A 15,000-nucleotide genomic window follows, 5' to 3' on the forward strand; every position below is an offset into this window, starting at 1 on the left:
TCACCTGAGACTCTCCAAACACTCACCTGAGACAAACACTCACCTGAGACAAACACTCACCTGAGACTCTCCAAACACTCACCTGAGACAAACACTCACCTGAGACAAACACTCACCTGAGACTCTCCAAACACTCACCTGAGACTCTCCAAACACTCACCTGAGACAAACACTCACCTGAGACTCTCCAAACACTCACCTGAGACAAACACTCACCTGAGACAAACACTCACCTGAGACAAACACTCACCTGAGACAAACACTCACCTGAGACAAACACTCACCTGAGACAAACACTCACCTGAGACAAACACTCACCTGAGACTCTCCAAACACTCACCTGAGACAAACACTCACCTGAGACTCTCCAAACACTCACCTGAGACAAACACTCACCTGAGACTCTCCAAACACTCACCTGAGACAAACACTCACCTGAGACTCTCCAAACACTCACCTGAGACTCTCCAAACACTCACCTGAGACAAACACTCACCTGAGACTCTCCAAACACTCACCTGAGACTCTCCAAACACTCACCTGAGACAAACACTCACCTGAGACTCTCCAAACACTCACCTGAGACAAACACTCACCTGAGACAAACACTCACCTGAGACTCTCCAAACACTCACCTGAGACTCTCCAAACACTCACCTGAGACAAACACTCACCTGAGACTCTCCAAACACTCACCTGAGACAAACACTCACCTGAGACAAACACTCACCTGAGACAAACACTCACCTGAGACTCTCCAAACACTCACCTGAGACAAACACTCACCTGAGACAAACACTCACCTGAGACTCTCCAAACACTCACCTGAGACAAACACTCACCTGAGACAAACACTCACCCGAGACAAACACTCACCTGAGACTCTCCAAACACTCACCTGAGACAAACACTGGGGAGAGTAGATTTTAATTCTGAAGTGAACTCCTCCTTTAATATATTCACGCACAACTTTTCTAATGTGTCTATGTCTGCTATAATATGTTATGTATGACCAAACGTTATTTATTTGTGTAATGCGTGCCTTGAACTGAGCGGACGTGAAGCGGGTGTGTGCGGCAGACGGCGGTAAACTCGCGCTCACGGTGGCGGCGGGTCTTACGTTACTCCGACGAACTGAACTATGAAGCATTCCTCGGGACTGGTGATTCTCTCTAGAGCAAAAATACCAATAAAACCTTCAATTCTGTGTGTGTGTGTGTGTGTGTGTGTGTGTGTGTGTGTGTGTGTGTGTGTGTGTGTGTGTGTGTGTGTGTGTGTGTGTGTGTGCGTGTGTGTGTGTGTGTGTGTGTGTGTGTGTGTGTGTGTGTGTGTGTGTGTGTGTGTGTGTGTGTGTGTGTGTGTGTGTGTGTGTGTGTGTGGAGGGTCTGAACCACAGGAGTAGACGTTGTTGTGAATTTACGTATTATATGCAGGGCATCATGTTTACATCAACATCATGTTTTAAAAAAAAATCAGAATTATGAGATAAAAAGTCAAAATTCACATAGAAAGTCATAATTTTGTCTTTTTAATCTCATAATTATAACTTGGTATATTAATAATTATTACTTTTTATCTCAATTAAATTTTAGTGTCTTAATTTCAACTTTTCAATGTCATAGTCATGCCTTTTCTCATAATAATGACAGTGTGTTCATAATTATGATTTTTTTTATCTCATATTTATGACTTCTCATAATAATGATTACTTAGTATGTTCATAATTACTATTTTTTTGTCTCATAATTATGACGACTTAGTATGTCAAATGAGTTTTAATGTCTTAATTTCAGTTTTTTAAATCTCATAATTATGCCTCATCTCATAATATTAAGTATGTTCATAATTATGACTTTTTATCTCATATTTATGACTTAGTATGTTCATAATTGTTCAACTTGATTTAAAATGCCTTTCATGCAGCAGTGTAAATGTCAACCTGCACTTTAAAAAGGCCATAATGGTGTGTGTGTGTGTGTGTAGACATGTTTCCACATGCCTAATGCTGCCTTCACGTGCTATCGGACACTTCCCACTCCTGAAGTCGGGATTACGAGCTTGAGAAGGCGATCATGTCCCATTTTTAACTAGGAAACTGACGATAATTCCGATAGCAGCAGAATAACATCAGACCACAGAAACAGAGACTTCTAACCAGGGGGCTGTTCCATAAACCAAGATTAGAGTATAAGCCAGACTTATTTTGGTTAGTCAGACTTATTGTCGGTTGATTCTGTTTCATAAAGCAAACTTAAAATAGTTCAAACTCAGTTACCCTGGCAACTTATGCTGGGAAACTAGCCTGGTCCAGGGCAGGCTAACTGTCAGGCTAAGCCTCAGTTGTTACACAGATCCTCTAACACTGACCAATAGGAACACAATTACTGACAATCTCTCATACCATTATTTGACTTTATTAACCACTATAAGTCCAAAAATAAATATACAGTAAAGAAAATCAACTTAAATAAGGCTACAATGATAAATTAGACAATATAGACCTACAAACATATATGTCGGGGTCTATATACATATACATATATATCCTACAGGTTTTCTTTTCTTACTGGCTGAATGTTTTGTGATTTAATTCGATAGTTTTAAAAATGTATGAAACAACATTTAAAATAAATGATTACAAAAGCACAGTATACATTTAAACTGGTAAGATGAATCTGAGCTTAGTAATTGCTATATTAACCTACACTTGATTTACCATTACAATAGTCCCTTTACAGTTATTATCCTAAAAATACACTAATTGTAGGTTTAAAATTCTAAGGCACATCTAATGTCCAACAACCAATATTTTAGCATATATATATATATATATTTTATGTACTTTATTATGTCTTTCAATTCAAATACATTTAACACAATTATACAAATGGATAGTTCCTTTAAATATTTTCCCCCGATAAATCTTATTTTTCCTTCTACTTTTTTCTTTTGTGATAATACCCACCAACACCTAAAAACTATTAGAACAACAACCATTAAGTACATAGTTAGACACTTTTACATATGAAAAAAAATGGAAAAAATAAAACATTCACATATTTATATCAAACTCTTATAATGACACATAATTCATAATAAGTTATTAAAGTAATTTATTTAAATATTAAATAAGTAAATAAATAAAATAACAAATAACTAGAATTAAGGGAGGGAAGGTTATAGTTATAGTTATAGGCTAATATGTATTCCTTTATTTTATGGAATATTCTTTGATTTTAGAGTTGCACATATCTTTTCAAAATGTATACTTTTGCTCTTAATTTCATGTTATCCTCTCCATAATGCACTGTATAAACTAAATCTAACCAAACATTCTTGCTTTCTCCAAAAAAAAAGAAAAAAGATTGCTTTAAAAGCTGTAATTCTCAGCATTCTAATTAAATAAGTATTAATTACTTATTTCTTACTTTTTTAAAGTAGCTTAGGTCCTAAACCCAAAACTATATTTTGTATCTTTATTATATTATATTTGGTTTCTTAAAAAAAAATTCTTCCCCGAATTAGGCCTACTTCTGTTCAATTGTTTTATTATAAGTATAAAATATATGAGTTTAATGAGATATAAGTTCACTGCAACTGCAACATCCTAAAGATAAATTATTATAATTAGAAGATATTTCTGGTGTTATAAAATATCGCATAGCCTATTAATTTTCCAAGCAAAATGTATTAGTCAGAATTATTGCGCTCCTATTTGGCGCGCATGCGCGCAGCAGCGCTCGTTCAATGTGAAGTTTACAGCAAAATTGAACTATTTGCACACCTTTCTAAGATTTTCAGATGGAGAATATTCCTGTGAAATGTAAGTTTTGCAAACACCATGTCTCAAACGCATAAAACAGCACAAAATATATGCAGTTTGATGGTGGATCGATTTGATCTATGATCGACCTCCAGGGCTGCTTAAGAAACGCGTACACACGCAGTTATCTAGATTAGATAAACCTGGATCAAATTAGTGGGATTGCGTGAACTTGAATTACCTTTTATGAAACCGCTTTAGCCCCAACTTATTTGTTAGGTTTATTCAAGTCGGGTTTTGGACTTTAATCCCCGCTTTTCTAAGCGGCTTTTATGAAACAGCCCCCAGGTCAGTAACGACAGGAGCTCATTGGCGTGTTATTAACATACAGATAATCATCATTACATCCATAACTAAACTGAGTTTTGATTTATATGCAGGCTTCTTGAGTAAAATTGAAAGCTGAATTAACAACAAATGCAAAGTTCAGAGCGAGTGGTGTGCGAGTCGCGAATGAATCATTCTGTTAATGATTCGTTTGAATCGATTCCCTAATCTAAACACCTGACTGTGGCCTTAAAAGTTACTTACTATATGAACCATATCTTAACATGATCATACACAACTTATTATTAGGTTTGCTTCACAACTGACAGAGCTTTCAGACTTTTCAGACCATTTTGAGTTGATGTGTAGCCTATACCATGTTAATAACACCGTTATAATAGTTTTAAAAAAGTAAATTGTTTTAAAATGAGCTTAATTAGCATGGCTGTGTATCACAATGTTGCCAAATAATATTACAATAACTAGTAACTGTGGCGAAAATTCTGGGTGTGATGACTCGAGTGAATCACTGATTCGTTTACGAACCAACTCGCTGAGATGACTCGGGTTTCCCAGTGGAGTTGTGAATGCGCGCTAACGTCACACCGCGTGTATCCAATCAGGACGCGCGCTCGCGGGAGGCCGCCAAGCTCAGTTTGACTGACTGCTGTGTGTAGTAATAGCCGAAGTAGCTCGCAGATAAACACTGACTTTTATCCAACCAACTGTTGATATCAGCGCGAGATATGACGCGGAGGTGAGCGGGGTAGTTAAGGTAAGATAAATCAGTGTATGTTAGGTAGTTTGTGTGTGTGTGCGTGAGGTAAGTGTAAGCGTCAGCTCGCTAGGTTAGCTTAGCGTTAGCAGCGTCGAGCTAACGCGAACAACAGTGCGAGGGTCGCGATGCGATGATGATTCGCGTCGCTCTCCGAACAGAAGCTGCTCATCCGAACAGCCCGTTTTTAAAAGTATATAATCATGACATAAATACGTAGAAATCATGACAGCCTCATTCAGATATATCATAATTATGACTTTGTATGTGAATAAAACAATTAAGATTTACTAAAGTATATTTTTCTTATGTGGTGTAAACAGTTGAGCTCAGAAAAGTGCAACTTCTTTTTGTTGTTGTTTATGTGTGTGGACAGAATTTCATAAATATTCATCTTAGTCCAATAAACATGAAGTTGAGTTAAACATCTGACTGCTCACTGTAATCCTGAATCAGAATAAACTTCCCTCTCTGATGACGTGTACACTGGCGCGAGGGCGGGGCTATAACCTGTCACTCACATGAGATCAGCCAATAGCAAACCACAACCATCCAATCAGTTCCCCACAGACACAATCAAGCCCCGCCCACATGTGTTCTTGCTGCAGAAGCGCTTCACTCGATATACGACACAATAGACCAGCGCTACCTCACTGTCATGATGAGTTTAATAATGTGATTGTGTTTCAGCAGAACTGCCGTCTCAGAGCGAGGACTGGCCACACCTCAGGTCTCCATCATGGCTAAAGATGTAAGAAACACACGCTTCACAATATTATACACACACACACACACACACACACACGTGTTCATTCTAGCCTATATTTCCCTGTCCAGAGTGACTAGCTTACGGTTATGTTTTACATATCTCGTTTGCATTGAGGTTGACCGTTCAAAGGGGAAAAACATTAAACTCACATGCAGTGTTGGGGAAAGTTACTTATAAAAGTAATGCATTACAATATTGCGTTACTCCCTTAAAAAGTAACTAAGTGCATTACTTAGTTACTTTTTTAGAAAAGTAATGCGTTACATTACTTTTGCGTTACTTTTTTCCTCCCACCTGGGCTGGGCTTGTTTTTTTTATAACGCAAAAGTTATATTTTTGGGCAAATGTAAAGACCCTTTCACACCAAAAGTGAAATAATAATCCTCAGACTGAAGGACATGTGTACAGTAGAGGAGAGCAGACCAGCAAACCTTTCTATCTCTCTAATTTCTGCTTATTAAACTGCATCATCGAAGGTCAGAAGCAAGTACATTGGTCAATAAAGTGAGATTAAATGCATAAAAAATTATGTTTTATGTAACATATTTAGTTATTTGGAGGTTTGCATAGTATTCTGATTCTGCATTTCACTGATTTTATTCATTTTGAGGAATATTCAATATTTTTTGTGCAAGTGAGATGAGTAAATGTTCACATTTAGTCTAGAACTACAATAAACATCATGTACACACACACACACACACACACACACACACACACACACACACACACACAACATGAGGACAGGAGAGCTGTCAGTCAATAAATGGGAAAACAAAGTAACTTGCGTTACATATTTGAAAAAGTAACTCAGATATTTTGTCGTAAATTTTAAAAGTAATGCGTTACTTGAAAAAGTAATCTGATTACATAACTCAAGTTACTTCTAATGCATTTCCCCAACACTGCTCACATGTAATGATGGATGATATGAACATGTGAACAGCACAGAGTCATTTCTGCTGGAAATTAAGATTAATTCCGCCACTGTAACACACACTGTATTTGCTGATATTTAGGGATGCACCGATACAAAAATATTGACCTATACGATAAATCTTAATATTTGAAAACCAATATATTGGCAGATAAATCTGAATCTAAATTTTTACATAATTTTTGAGAGGCTGATTACAAAAACAAAAGTCTCATCATTAAAAGCCACGTCCCAAACACACAATTATGATGTTCTCATTATGATTTTATGTAGACTATATGACAGACTGTACTGGTGAGACTGGACAAATTATAATATGGTGCAAAAGTTCATTTATGTCAGTAATTTAACTAATTAATCTAACTTAAAAGGAGAAACTAATATATTATCGACTCATTACGTGCATCTGCTGATATTGATGGATGGTTGCTGTGGAACTGAAGCTGTTGTGCTGTTGTTTCCGAGATTATTAAACACAAGCATCCGCATATGAATAAACGGCTCATGTTGATGTAATAATTCCAGCATTTCTGACGATTATGATCTCAAAGAAGCTCTTTTATAAGATCCTAATCTCCGTCTCTCTGATCCTCAGGCTGGACTCAAAGAAACTAATGGAGAGATAAAGCTGTTCGTCAACCAGACTCTGAGTCCGGGGAAACGTGAGTGCACACTGAGCCCAGTGCATGCTGGGTAACGACAGCTGGGGTTCAGAGGTCAGCTCTGTCCATTACCAGAGGAAACAGAAGTCTGAGCTCTGGAGTCAACACTCAAATAACAATAATTAGGATACAAAACATTATTACGGTTAATGTTTGACTAATGCAATAGAATCACTGACTAACCCTTTGTGTAAAGTAACATCACTGTTCAACATATTGTTTTTAATATCTATTATCAGGGAAGCATTAAGTTGATAAAAAGTGACATTTGATTAAAAATTATGTTGATGATTTTTCTTAATGTGATCAAACTAGTCGACCGCTACTCAAACACGAAAATATAATGCAATTATGGATTATATATATGGTTTGAATGCTAATAATGTGATAAAAATATATACTACTGTTCAAAAGTTTGGGGTAAAATATATATTTTTAATACTTCTATTCATCAAGTATGCATTAATTTGATCCAAAGTGACATTTATAATGTTACAAAAGATTCTATGTCAAATAAATGCTGTTCTTATGATCTATTCATCAAAGAATCATGAAAAATAAAATGCATCAGTTTCCACAGAAATATGAACTGTTTTCAACACTGATAATAATCATAAATGTGTCTTAAGCATCAGATCATCATATTACACTGATTTCTGGAGGATCACGTGACACTGAAGACTGGAGTAATGATGATAAACTCAGCTTTGATCACAGGAATAAATTACAGTTTACTGTATATTCACATAGAGAACTGATGATTTACATTATAATAATATTTCACTGTTTTTACTGTATTTTGGATCAAGTAAATGCAGTCTTGGTGAGCAGAAGAGACTCTATCAGATTAAAAATGTTACCAACCCCAAACTTTTAAACTAATTTATGTAAAGCTTTTATTCGAAGTCACAGCGAATCTAATAACTCGTCAGTCTCTGACAGTGACTTCCTGACCAGCAGTAACGAAACACACACTGCACATGTTCATCAGGTCTGGTGAATATTAATGATCTGTGTGTGTGTGTGTGTGTGTGTTGCAGCTGCAGGTGTGTTGTCGTTCCTGACCGTTCATCCGGCGTCCATCTCTGCGGTCAAACAGATCCTGCCTAAAACCCTCACCGGCGCTCATGTGCTGCCACATGTGGTAAGAGTCTCGCAATCACACACACACACACACACACACACACACACACACACACACACACGCTGCATAACACAAACAAACCACTATATACAACTATTTTATTCACATCTTATTCACATCTCTACTGTTGAATCCAGCGAATCATCGGTGCTCGGATTCACGCTATTGGCTGTTTGAAAAGGGGGAGGAGCCATTCAATATGTCCCGCCTTAGCTTCCTGTTTCAGTGCATATTACGTCAACGCATCATCAAACAAAGCTGCGCGTCCCAAGACACTTCAGTGGGCCTCTAATGAAGCATGAGCGGTCACATGACCCCGCTCGCTGGCCCCTCCCACTCCCTCCCATTAACATTGTGTGAGGTGACCCGTGAGAGTCTGTGTAAGCGGATCACAGAACGCTGGAGTCAGCGGGATTAGCCTCTTCTTCTTCATCATCATCATCATATCCTATTACAGCTGCTCGTCTGTAGAAATGAGCACAGTCGCACAATCCACTCTCTCCCGCACTTGTGATTGTGATATTCTGAATGTTCTGATACAATCTGACCTCTGACCTCTAATGCTCCTGAATCATAATCATACACTGTTGGTTCGTTGGCCAGAGGAGAACTGAGACTGAGTCTGGTTTCTCACAAGCTTTATTTCTCCATTCTGACACTGATGGAGTTTTGCTTCCTTTCCTCTGTCTTGCTTAGTTGAGGACATTTCATTTAATATTCATCAATATTATTGATCTCCTGCATTGACAGCATTATATGAGAACTGAGCTGAGCTGGACAATGACATCACGCTTTTCTCCAGAGCGGCTAAATATATAAATGAACTAAATTAATAACTTTTTTACAACAAAATGAACCATCACTGAACTTACTTAAGCTGGACTGTGATGCTTTTTTCTTCTGAAAACAAACTTAGCTGCATTACTTCCCTGTTATCTCTGTAAAGCGGCTCTAAAAACACTGTAAAGCGGCTCTGAAATGCTGGAAAGCGGCTCTAAAACTCTGTAAATTTACATATAAATTTCCCCTTGGGGATTAATAAAGTAAATCAAATCAAAATAAAGCGGCTCTGAAACGCTGTAAAGCGGCTCTGAAACGCTGTAAAGCGGCTCTGAAACTCTGTAAAGCGGCTCTGAAACGCTGTAAAGCGGCTCTGAACACTGTAAAGCGGCTCTGAAACGCTGTAAAGCGGCTCTGAAACGCTGTAAAGCGGCTCTGAAACTCTGTAAAGCGGCTCTGAAACTGTAAAGCGGCTCTGAAACGCTGTAAAGCGGCTCTGAAACGCTGTAAAGCGGCTCTGAAACTCTGTAAAGCGGCTCTGAAATGCTGTAAAGCGGCTCTGAAACTCTGTAAAGCGGCTCTGAAACTCTGTAAAGCGGCTCTGAAACTGTAAAGCGGCTCTGAAACTCTGTAAAGCAGCTCTGAAACTCTGTAAAGCGGCTCTGAAACTCTGTAAAGCGGCTCTGAAACTGTAAAGCGGCTCTGAAACTCTGTAAAGCGGCTCTGAAACTCTGTAAAGCGGCTCTGAAACTCTGTAAAGCGGCTCTGAAACGCTGTAAAGCGGCTCTGAAACGCTGTAAAGCGGCTCTGAAACGCTGTAAAGCGGCTCTGAAACGCTGTAAAGCTGCTCTGAAACGCTGTAAAGCTGCTCTGAAACTCTGTAAAGCGGCTCTGAAACTCTGTAAAGCGGCTCTGAAATAGCTCTGAAACACTGTAAAGCGGCTCTGAAACGCTGTAAAGCGGCTCTGAAACGCTGTAAAGCTGCTCTGAAACGCTGTAAAGCGGCTCTGAAACTCTGTAAAGCGGCTCTGAAACGCTGTAAAGCTGCTCTGAAACGCTGTAAAGCGGCTCTGAAACTCTGTAAAGCGGCTCTGAAATAGCTCTGAAACACTGTAAAGCGGCTCTGAAACTCTGTAAAGCGGCTCTGAAACACTGTAAAGCTGCTCTTAAACGCTGTAAAGCTGCTTTGAAACGCTGTAAAGCTGCTCTGAAACACTGTAAAGCGGCTCTGAAACTGTAAAGCGGCTCTGAAATAGCTCTGAAACACTGTAAAGCGGCTCTGAAACACTGTAAAGCGGCTCTGAAACACTGTAAAGCTGCTCTGAAACGCTGTAAAGCGGCTCTGAAACACTGTAAAGCGGCTCTGAAACACTGTAAAGCGGCTCTGAAACGCTGTAAAGCTGCTCTGAAACGCTGTAAAGCGGCTCTGAAACTGTAATGCGGCTCTGAAACTGTAAAGCGGCTCTGAAACGCTGTAAAGCGGCTCTGAAACACTGTAAAGCGGCTCTGAAACTGTAATGCGGCTCTGAAACTGTAAAGTGGCTCTGAAACTGTAATGCGGCTCTGAAACTGTAAAGCGGCTCTGAAACTGTAAAGCGGCTCTGAAACGCTGTAAAGCGGCTCTGAAACGCTGTAAAGCGGCTCTGAAACTGTAAAGCGTCTCTGAAACGCTGTAAAGCTACTCTGAAACACTGTAAAGCGGCTCTGAAACTGTAATGCGGCTCTGAAACTGTAAAGCGGCTCTGAAACGCTGTAAAGCGGCTCTGAAACTGTAATGCGGCTCTGAAACTGTAAAGCGGCTCTGAAACTGTAATGCGGCTCTGAAACTGTAAAGCGGCTCTGAAACTGTAATGCGGCTCTGAAACTGTAATGCGGCTCTGAAACTGTAAAGCGGCTCTGAAACTGTAATGCGGCTCTGAAACGCTGTAAAGCGGCTCTGAAACGCTGTAAAGCGGCTCTGAAACTGTAAAGCGGCTCTGAAACTGTAATGCGGCTCTGAAACTGTAAAGCGGCTCTGAAACTGTAATGCGGCTCTGAAACTGTAAAGCGGCTCTGAAACTGTAAAGCGGCTCTGAAACGCTGTAAAGCGGCTCTGAAACGCTGTAAAGCGGCTCTGAAACTGTAAAGCGGCTCTGAAACGCTGTAAAGCGGCTCTGAAACGCTGTAAAGCGGCTCTGAAACGCTGTAAAGCGGCTCTGAAACGCTGTAAAGCGGCTCTGAAACGCTGTAAAGCGGCTCTGAAACTCTGTAAAGCGGCTCTGAAACGCTGTAAAGCGGCTCTGAAACGCTGTAAAGCGGCTCTGAAACACTGTAAAGCGGCTCTGAAACTCTGTAAAGCGGCTCTGAAACGCTGTAAAGCGGCTCTGAAACTCTGTAAAGCGGCTCTGAAACGCTGTAAAGCGGCTCTGAAACGCTGTAAAGCGGCTCTGAAACACTGTAAAGCGGCTCTGAAACTCTGTAAAGCGGCTCTGAAACTGTAAAGCGGCTCTGAAACTCTGTAAAGCGGCTCTGAAACACTGTAAAGCGGCTCTGAAACGCTGTAAAGCGGCTCTGAAACTCTGTAAAGCGGCTCTGAAACTCTGTAAAGCGGCTCTGAAACACTGTAAAGCGGCTCTGAAACGCTGTAAAGCGGCTCTGAAACTCTGTAAAGCGGCTCTGAAACGCTGTAAAGCGGCTCTGAAACGCTGTAAAGCGGCTCTGAAACGCTGTAAAGCGGCTCTGAAACTCTGTAAAGCGGCTCTGAAACTCTGTAAAGCGGCTCTGAAACGCTGTAAAGCGGCTCTGAAACGCTGTAAAGCGGCTCTGAAACGCTGTAAAGCGGCTCTGAAACGCTGTAAAGCGGCTCTGAAACTGTAAAGCGGCTCTGAAACGCTGTAAAGCGGCTCTGAAACGCTGTAAAGCGGCTCTGAAACTCTGTAAAGCGGCTCTGAAACTGTAAAGAGGCTCTGAAACTCTGTAAAGCGGCTCTGAAACTCTGTAAAGCGGCTCTGAAACTCTGTAAAGCGGCTCTGAAACTCTGTAAAGCGGCTCTGAAACTCTGTAAAGCGGCTCTGAAACACTGTAAAGCGGCTCTGAAACGCTGTAAAGCGGCTCTGAAACGCTGTAAAGCGGCTCTGAAACTGTAAAGCGGCTCTGAAACGCTGTAAAGCGGCTCTGAAACGCTGTAAAGCGGCTCTGAAACTCTGTAAAGCGGCTCTGAAACTCTGTAAAGCGGCTCTGAAACTCTGTAAAGCGGCTCTGAAACTCTGTAAAGCGGCTCTGAAACTGTAAAGCGGCTCTGAAACTCTGTAAAGCGGCTCTGAAACTCTGTAAAGCGGCTCTGAAACTCTGTAAAGCGGCTCTGAAACTGTAAAGCGGCTCTGAAACTCTGTAAAGCGGCTCTGAAACTCTGTAAAGCGGCTCTGAAACTCTGTAAAGCGGCTCTGAAACTCCGTAAAGCGGCTCTGAAACGCTGTAAAGCGGCTCTGAAACTGTAAAGCGCTGTATAAGTAAAGCTAACGTGATGTGATGTGTGTTCCTGCAGGTGATGGGAACCCCTCAGAGGACGGTCCTGTTACCCGGTCCACGCTCGCCCAACACACACTTCCACACGCCGCAGACCCAGAACACACTCGAGTCCTCGCCCTGGTCCACCGGGTCAGTCCAGCGTCTGTAGATCAGCCCATGATGCACCTGTGATCGGCACTGTGGGGATAGAGGACGAGGGCGGCACGATCACAAAGGGAAATGGGTTTAAACGTGATTAAACAAACAAAAAAACCTCGTTTGCTGTTGGGATGCAAAATCAGGCCAAACGTCTGTGATTCTGTATCAATGTGTCTATAAAATAGCATACAAATTATTTTAAAAAATAATTATTACTACTAAATATTTACTTATTTGCATTATTTAAATTACTATTTAATGTTACAATGATAAGTTAATGTAAAATAAAATACCAAAAAAATATTTAAAAACAAAAATGTACAATACAATACTAATATTTATTTAATTTTCAAACAAACAAACAAAAATAAAAATCCCGGTTTGCTGTGGTTGATATTAGAGCGGCCCAAACAGGCCAGACTTCTGCCATTCTGCATCAATATGACTATAAAATAGTATAAAAAGAATAAAAAATGATTACTACTAAATAATAAATAAATAAATATCTTTAAAATAAACAAAATTTACTATTAAAAAATATATATTTATATATATTTTGATAATTGCAGGAAGCCGAATCTTGGTGTTGCTTCAGTGGCTCGTGCCGCCCTGTATCGTCCTCATCGGGATCATCATCATCAAACTGCTGTCCCACAATGCACTATAGTTAGTCACATGGGAATGAGCTTGTTTCCCTGTAGAAGAAATATGAATGTTACTCAAAATGTAACAGAAACAAAAGGAGAATCTTTAAAAAATATCCCATTCTGATACGTTTGTCGTTTTTAAAAGCTTGACGCTGAAAACACTCACATTTATGAAAAGGTACTTGGAAAAGTGCTTGAATTATTGAAACACAATAGATGTGAGATTAGTGTTTAATTTTTTTGATGTGGCTTTTAACAGCTAAATTCCTCCTCTGCAGTCTTGATCATATTTAGAGTTAAGAAATCATTAATGCAGCCAAAGATCATTTACAGGGAACATGAATATTTAATTTACCTTCCGAGTCTTTGGTTAATTTGTCATGTGACATGCGATGAATGGCCCATCACTAGCACTGTGTTGTGTTGTGTTGTGTTGTTGTTGTGTTGTTGTTGTTGTGTTGTTGAGATCTCATGCATCAGCAGCTCCTCCGCAGGCGCAGCAGGAAAGGCGATAAGAGCGGGAAGGGTTTGAGGCACTTCTCCATGAAAGTGTGTGAGAAGGTGCAGAAGAAAGTGGTGACGTCATACAACGAGGTGGCAGACGAGCTGGTGACGGAGTTCAGCTCCGGTGACACACACATCTCCCCGAACGAGGCGGTCAGTCTCACACACACACACATCTCCCCGAACGAGGCGGTCAGTCTCACACACACACACACACACACACATCTCCCCGAACGAGGCGGTCAGTCTCACACACACACACATCTCCCCGAACGAGTCGGTCAGTCTCACACACACACACATCTCCCCGAACGAGGCGGTCAGTCTCACACACACACACACACACACACATCTCCCCGAACGAGGCGGTCAGTCTCACACACACACACACACATCTCCCCGAACGAGGCGGTCAGTCTCACACACACACACATCTCCCCGAACGAGGCGGTCAGTCTCACACACACACACATCTCCCCGAACGAGGCGGTCAGTCTCACACACACACACACATACACATACATCTCCCCGAACGAGGCGGTCAGTCTCACACACACACACACACACACACATCTCCCCGAACGAGGCGGTCAGTCACGCACACACACACACACACACACACACACATCTCCCCGAACTAGGCGGTCAGTCACGCACACACACACACACACACACACACACATCTCCCCGAACGAGGCGGTCAGTCTCACACACACCACACACACACACATCTCCCCGAACGAGGCGGTCAGTCTCACACACACACACACACACACATCTCCCCGAACGAGGCGGTCAGTCACACACACACACACATCTCCCCGAACGAGGCGGTCAGTCTCACACACACACACACACACACATCTCCCCGAACGAGGCGGTCAGTCTCACACACACACACATCTCCCCGAACGAGGCGGTCAGTCACACACACACACACATCTCCCCGAACGAGGCGGTCAGTCACGCACACACACACACACACACACACACATCTCCCCGAACGAGGCGGTCAGTCACGCACACACACACACACACACACATCTC

The 15,000-nt window shown here is 41.1% G+C and overlaps 2 protein-coding genes across 4 annotated transcripts in view; both read left to right on the forward strand.

The window, feature by feature from the left end:
* tmco3 (transmembrane and coiled-coil domains 3) overlaps positions 1 to 1,207 on the forward strand; it is a 23,402-nt gene extending 22,195 nt beyond the window's left edge. The window contains 1 exon segment of the mRNA XM_079617388.1: positions 1 to 1,207. This exon segment is cut by the window's left edge and continues 1,521 nt beyond it. The gene's annotated coding sequence lies outside the window, so the exon portion shown is untranslated.
* A 929-nt stretch (positions 1,208 to 2,136) lies between these two features.
* The window catches only part of tfdp1b (transcription factor Dp-1, b), a 19,440-nt gene continuing 6,576 nt past the window's right edge, over positions 2,137 to 15,000 (forward strand). The window contains exons 1-6 of one of the 3 annotated variants that reach the window (XM_079615383.1): positions 2,137 to 2,155; positions 5,556 to 5,616; positions 7,167 to 7,233; positions 8,274 to 8,377; positions 12,681 to 12,793; positions 13,944 to 14,106. In XM_079615383.1, coding sequence (XP_079471509.1) covers positions 5,605 to 5,616; positions 7,167 to 7,233; positions 8,274 to 8,377; positions 12,681 to 12,793; positions 13,944 to 14,106 — 459 coding nt within the window. In that variant the 5' untranslated portion in view covers positions 2,137 to 2,155; positions 5,556 to 5,604. Of the gene's footprint in view, positions 2,156 to 4,692; positions 4,866 to 5,555; positions 5,617 to 7,166; positions 7,234 to 8,273; positions 8,378 to 12,680; positions 12,794 to 13,943; positions 14,107 to 15,000 lie in introns of those variants that run through there. The other 2 variants (XM_079615381.1, XM_079615382.1) reach the window with 2 other exon arrangements.

The sequence above is a fragment of the Phoxinus phoxinus genome (assembly GCF_949152265.1).
Source record: "Phoxinus phoxinus genome assembly, chromosome: 6".
NCBI lineage: Eukaryota > Metazoa > Chordata > Actinopteri > Cypriniformes > Leuciscidae > Phoxinus > Phoxinus phoxinus.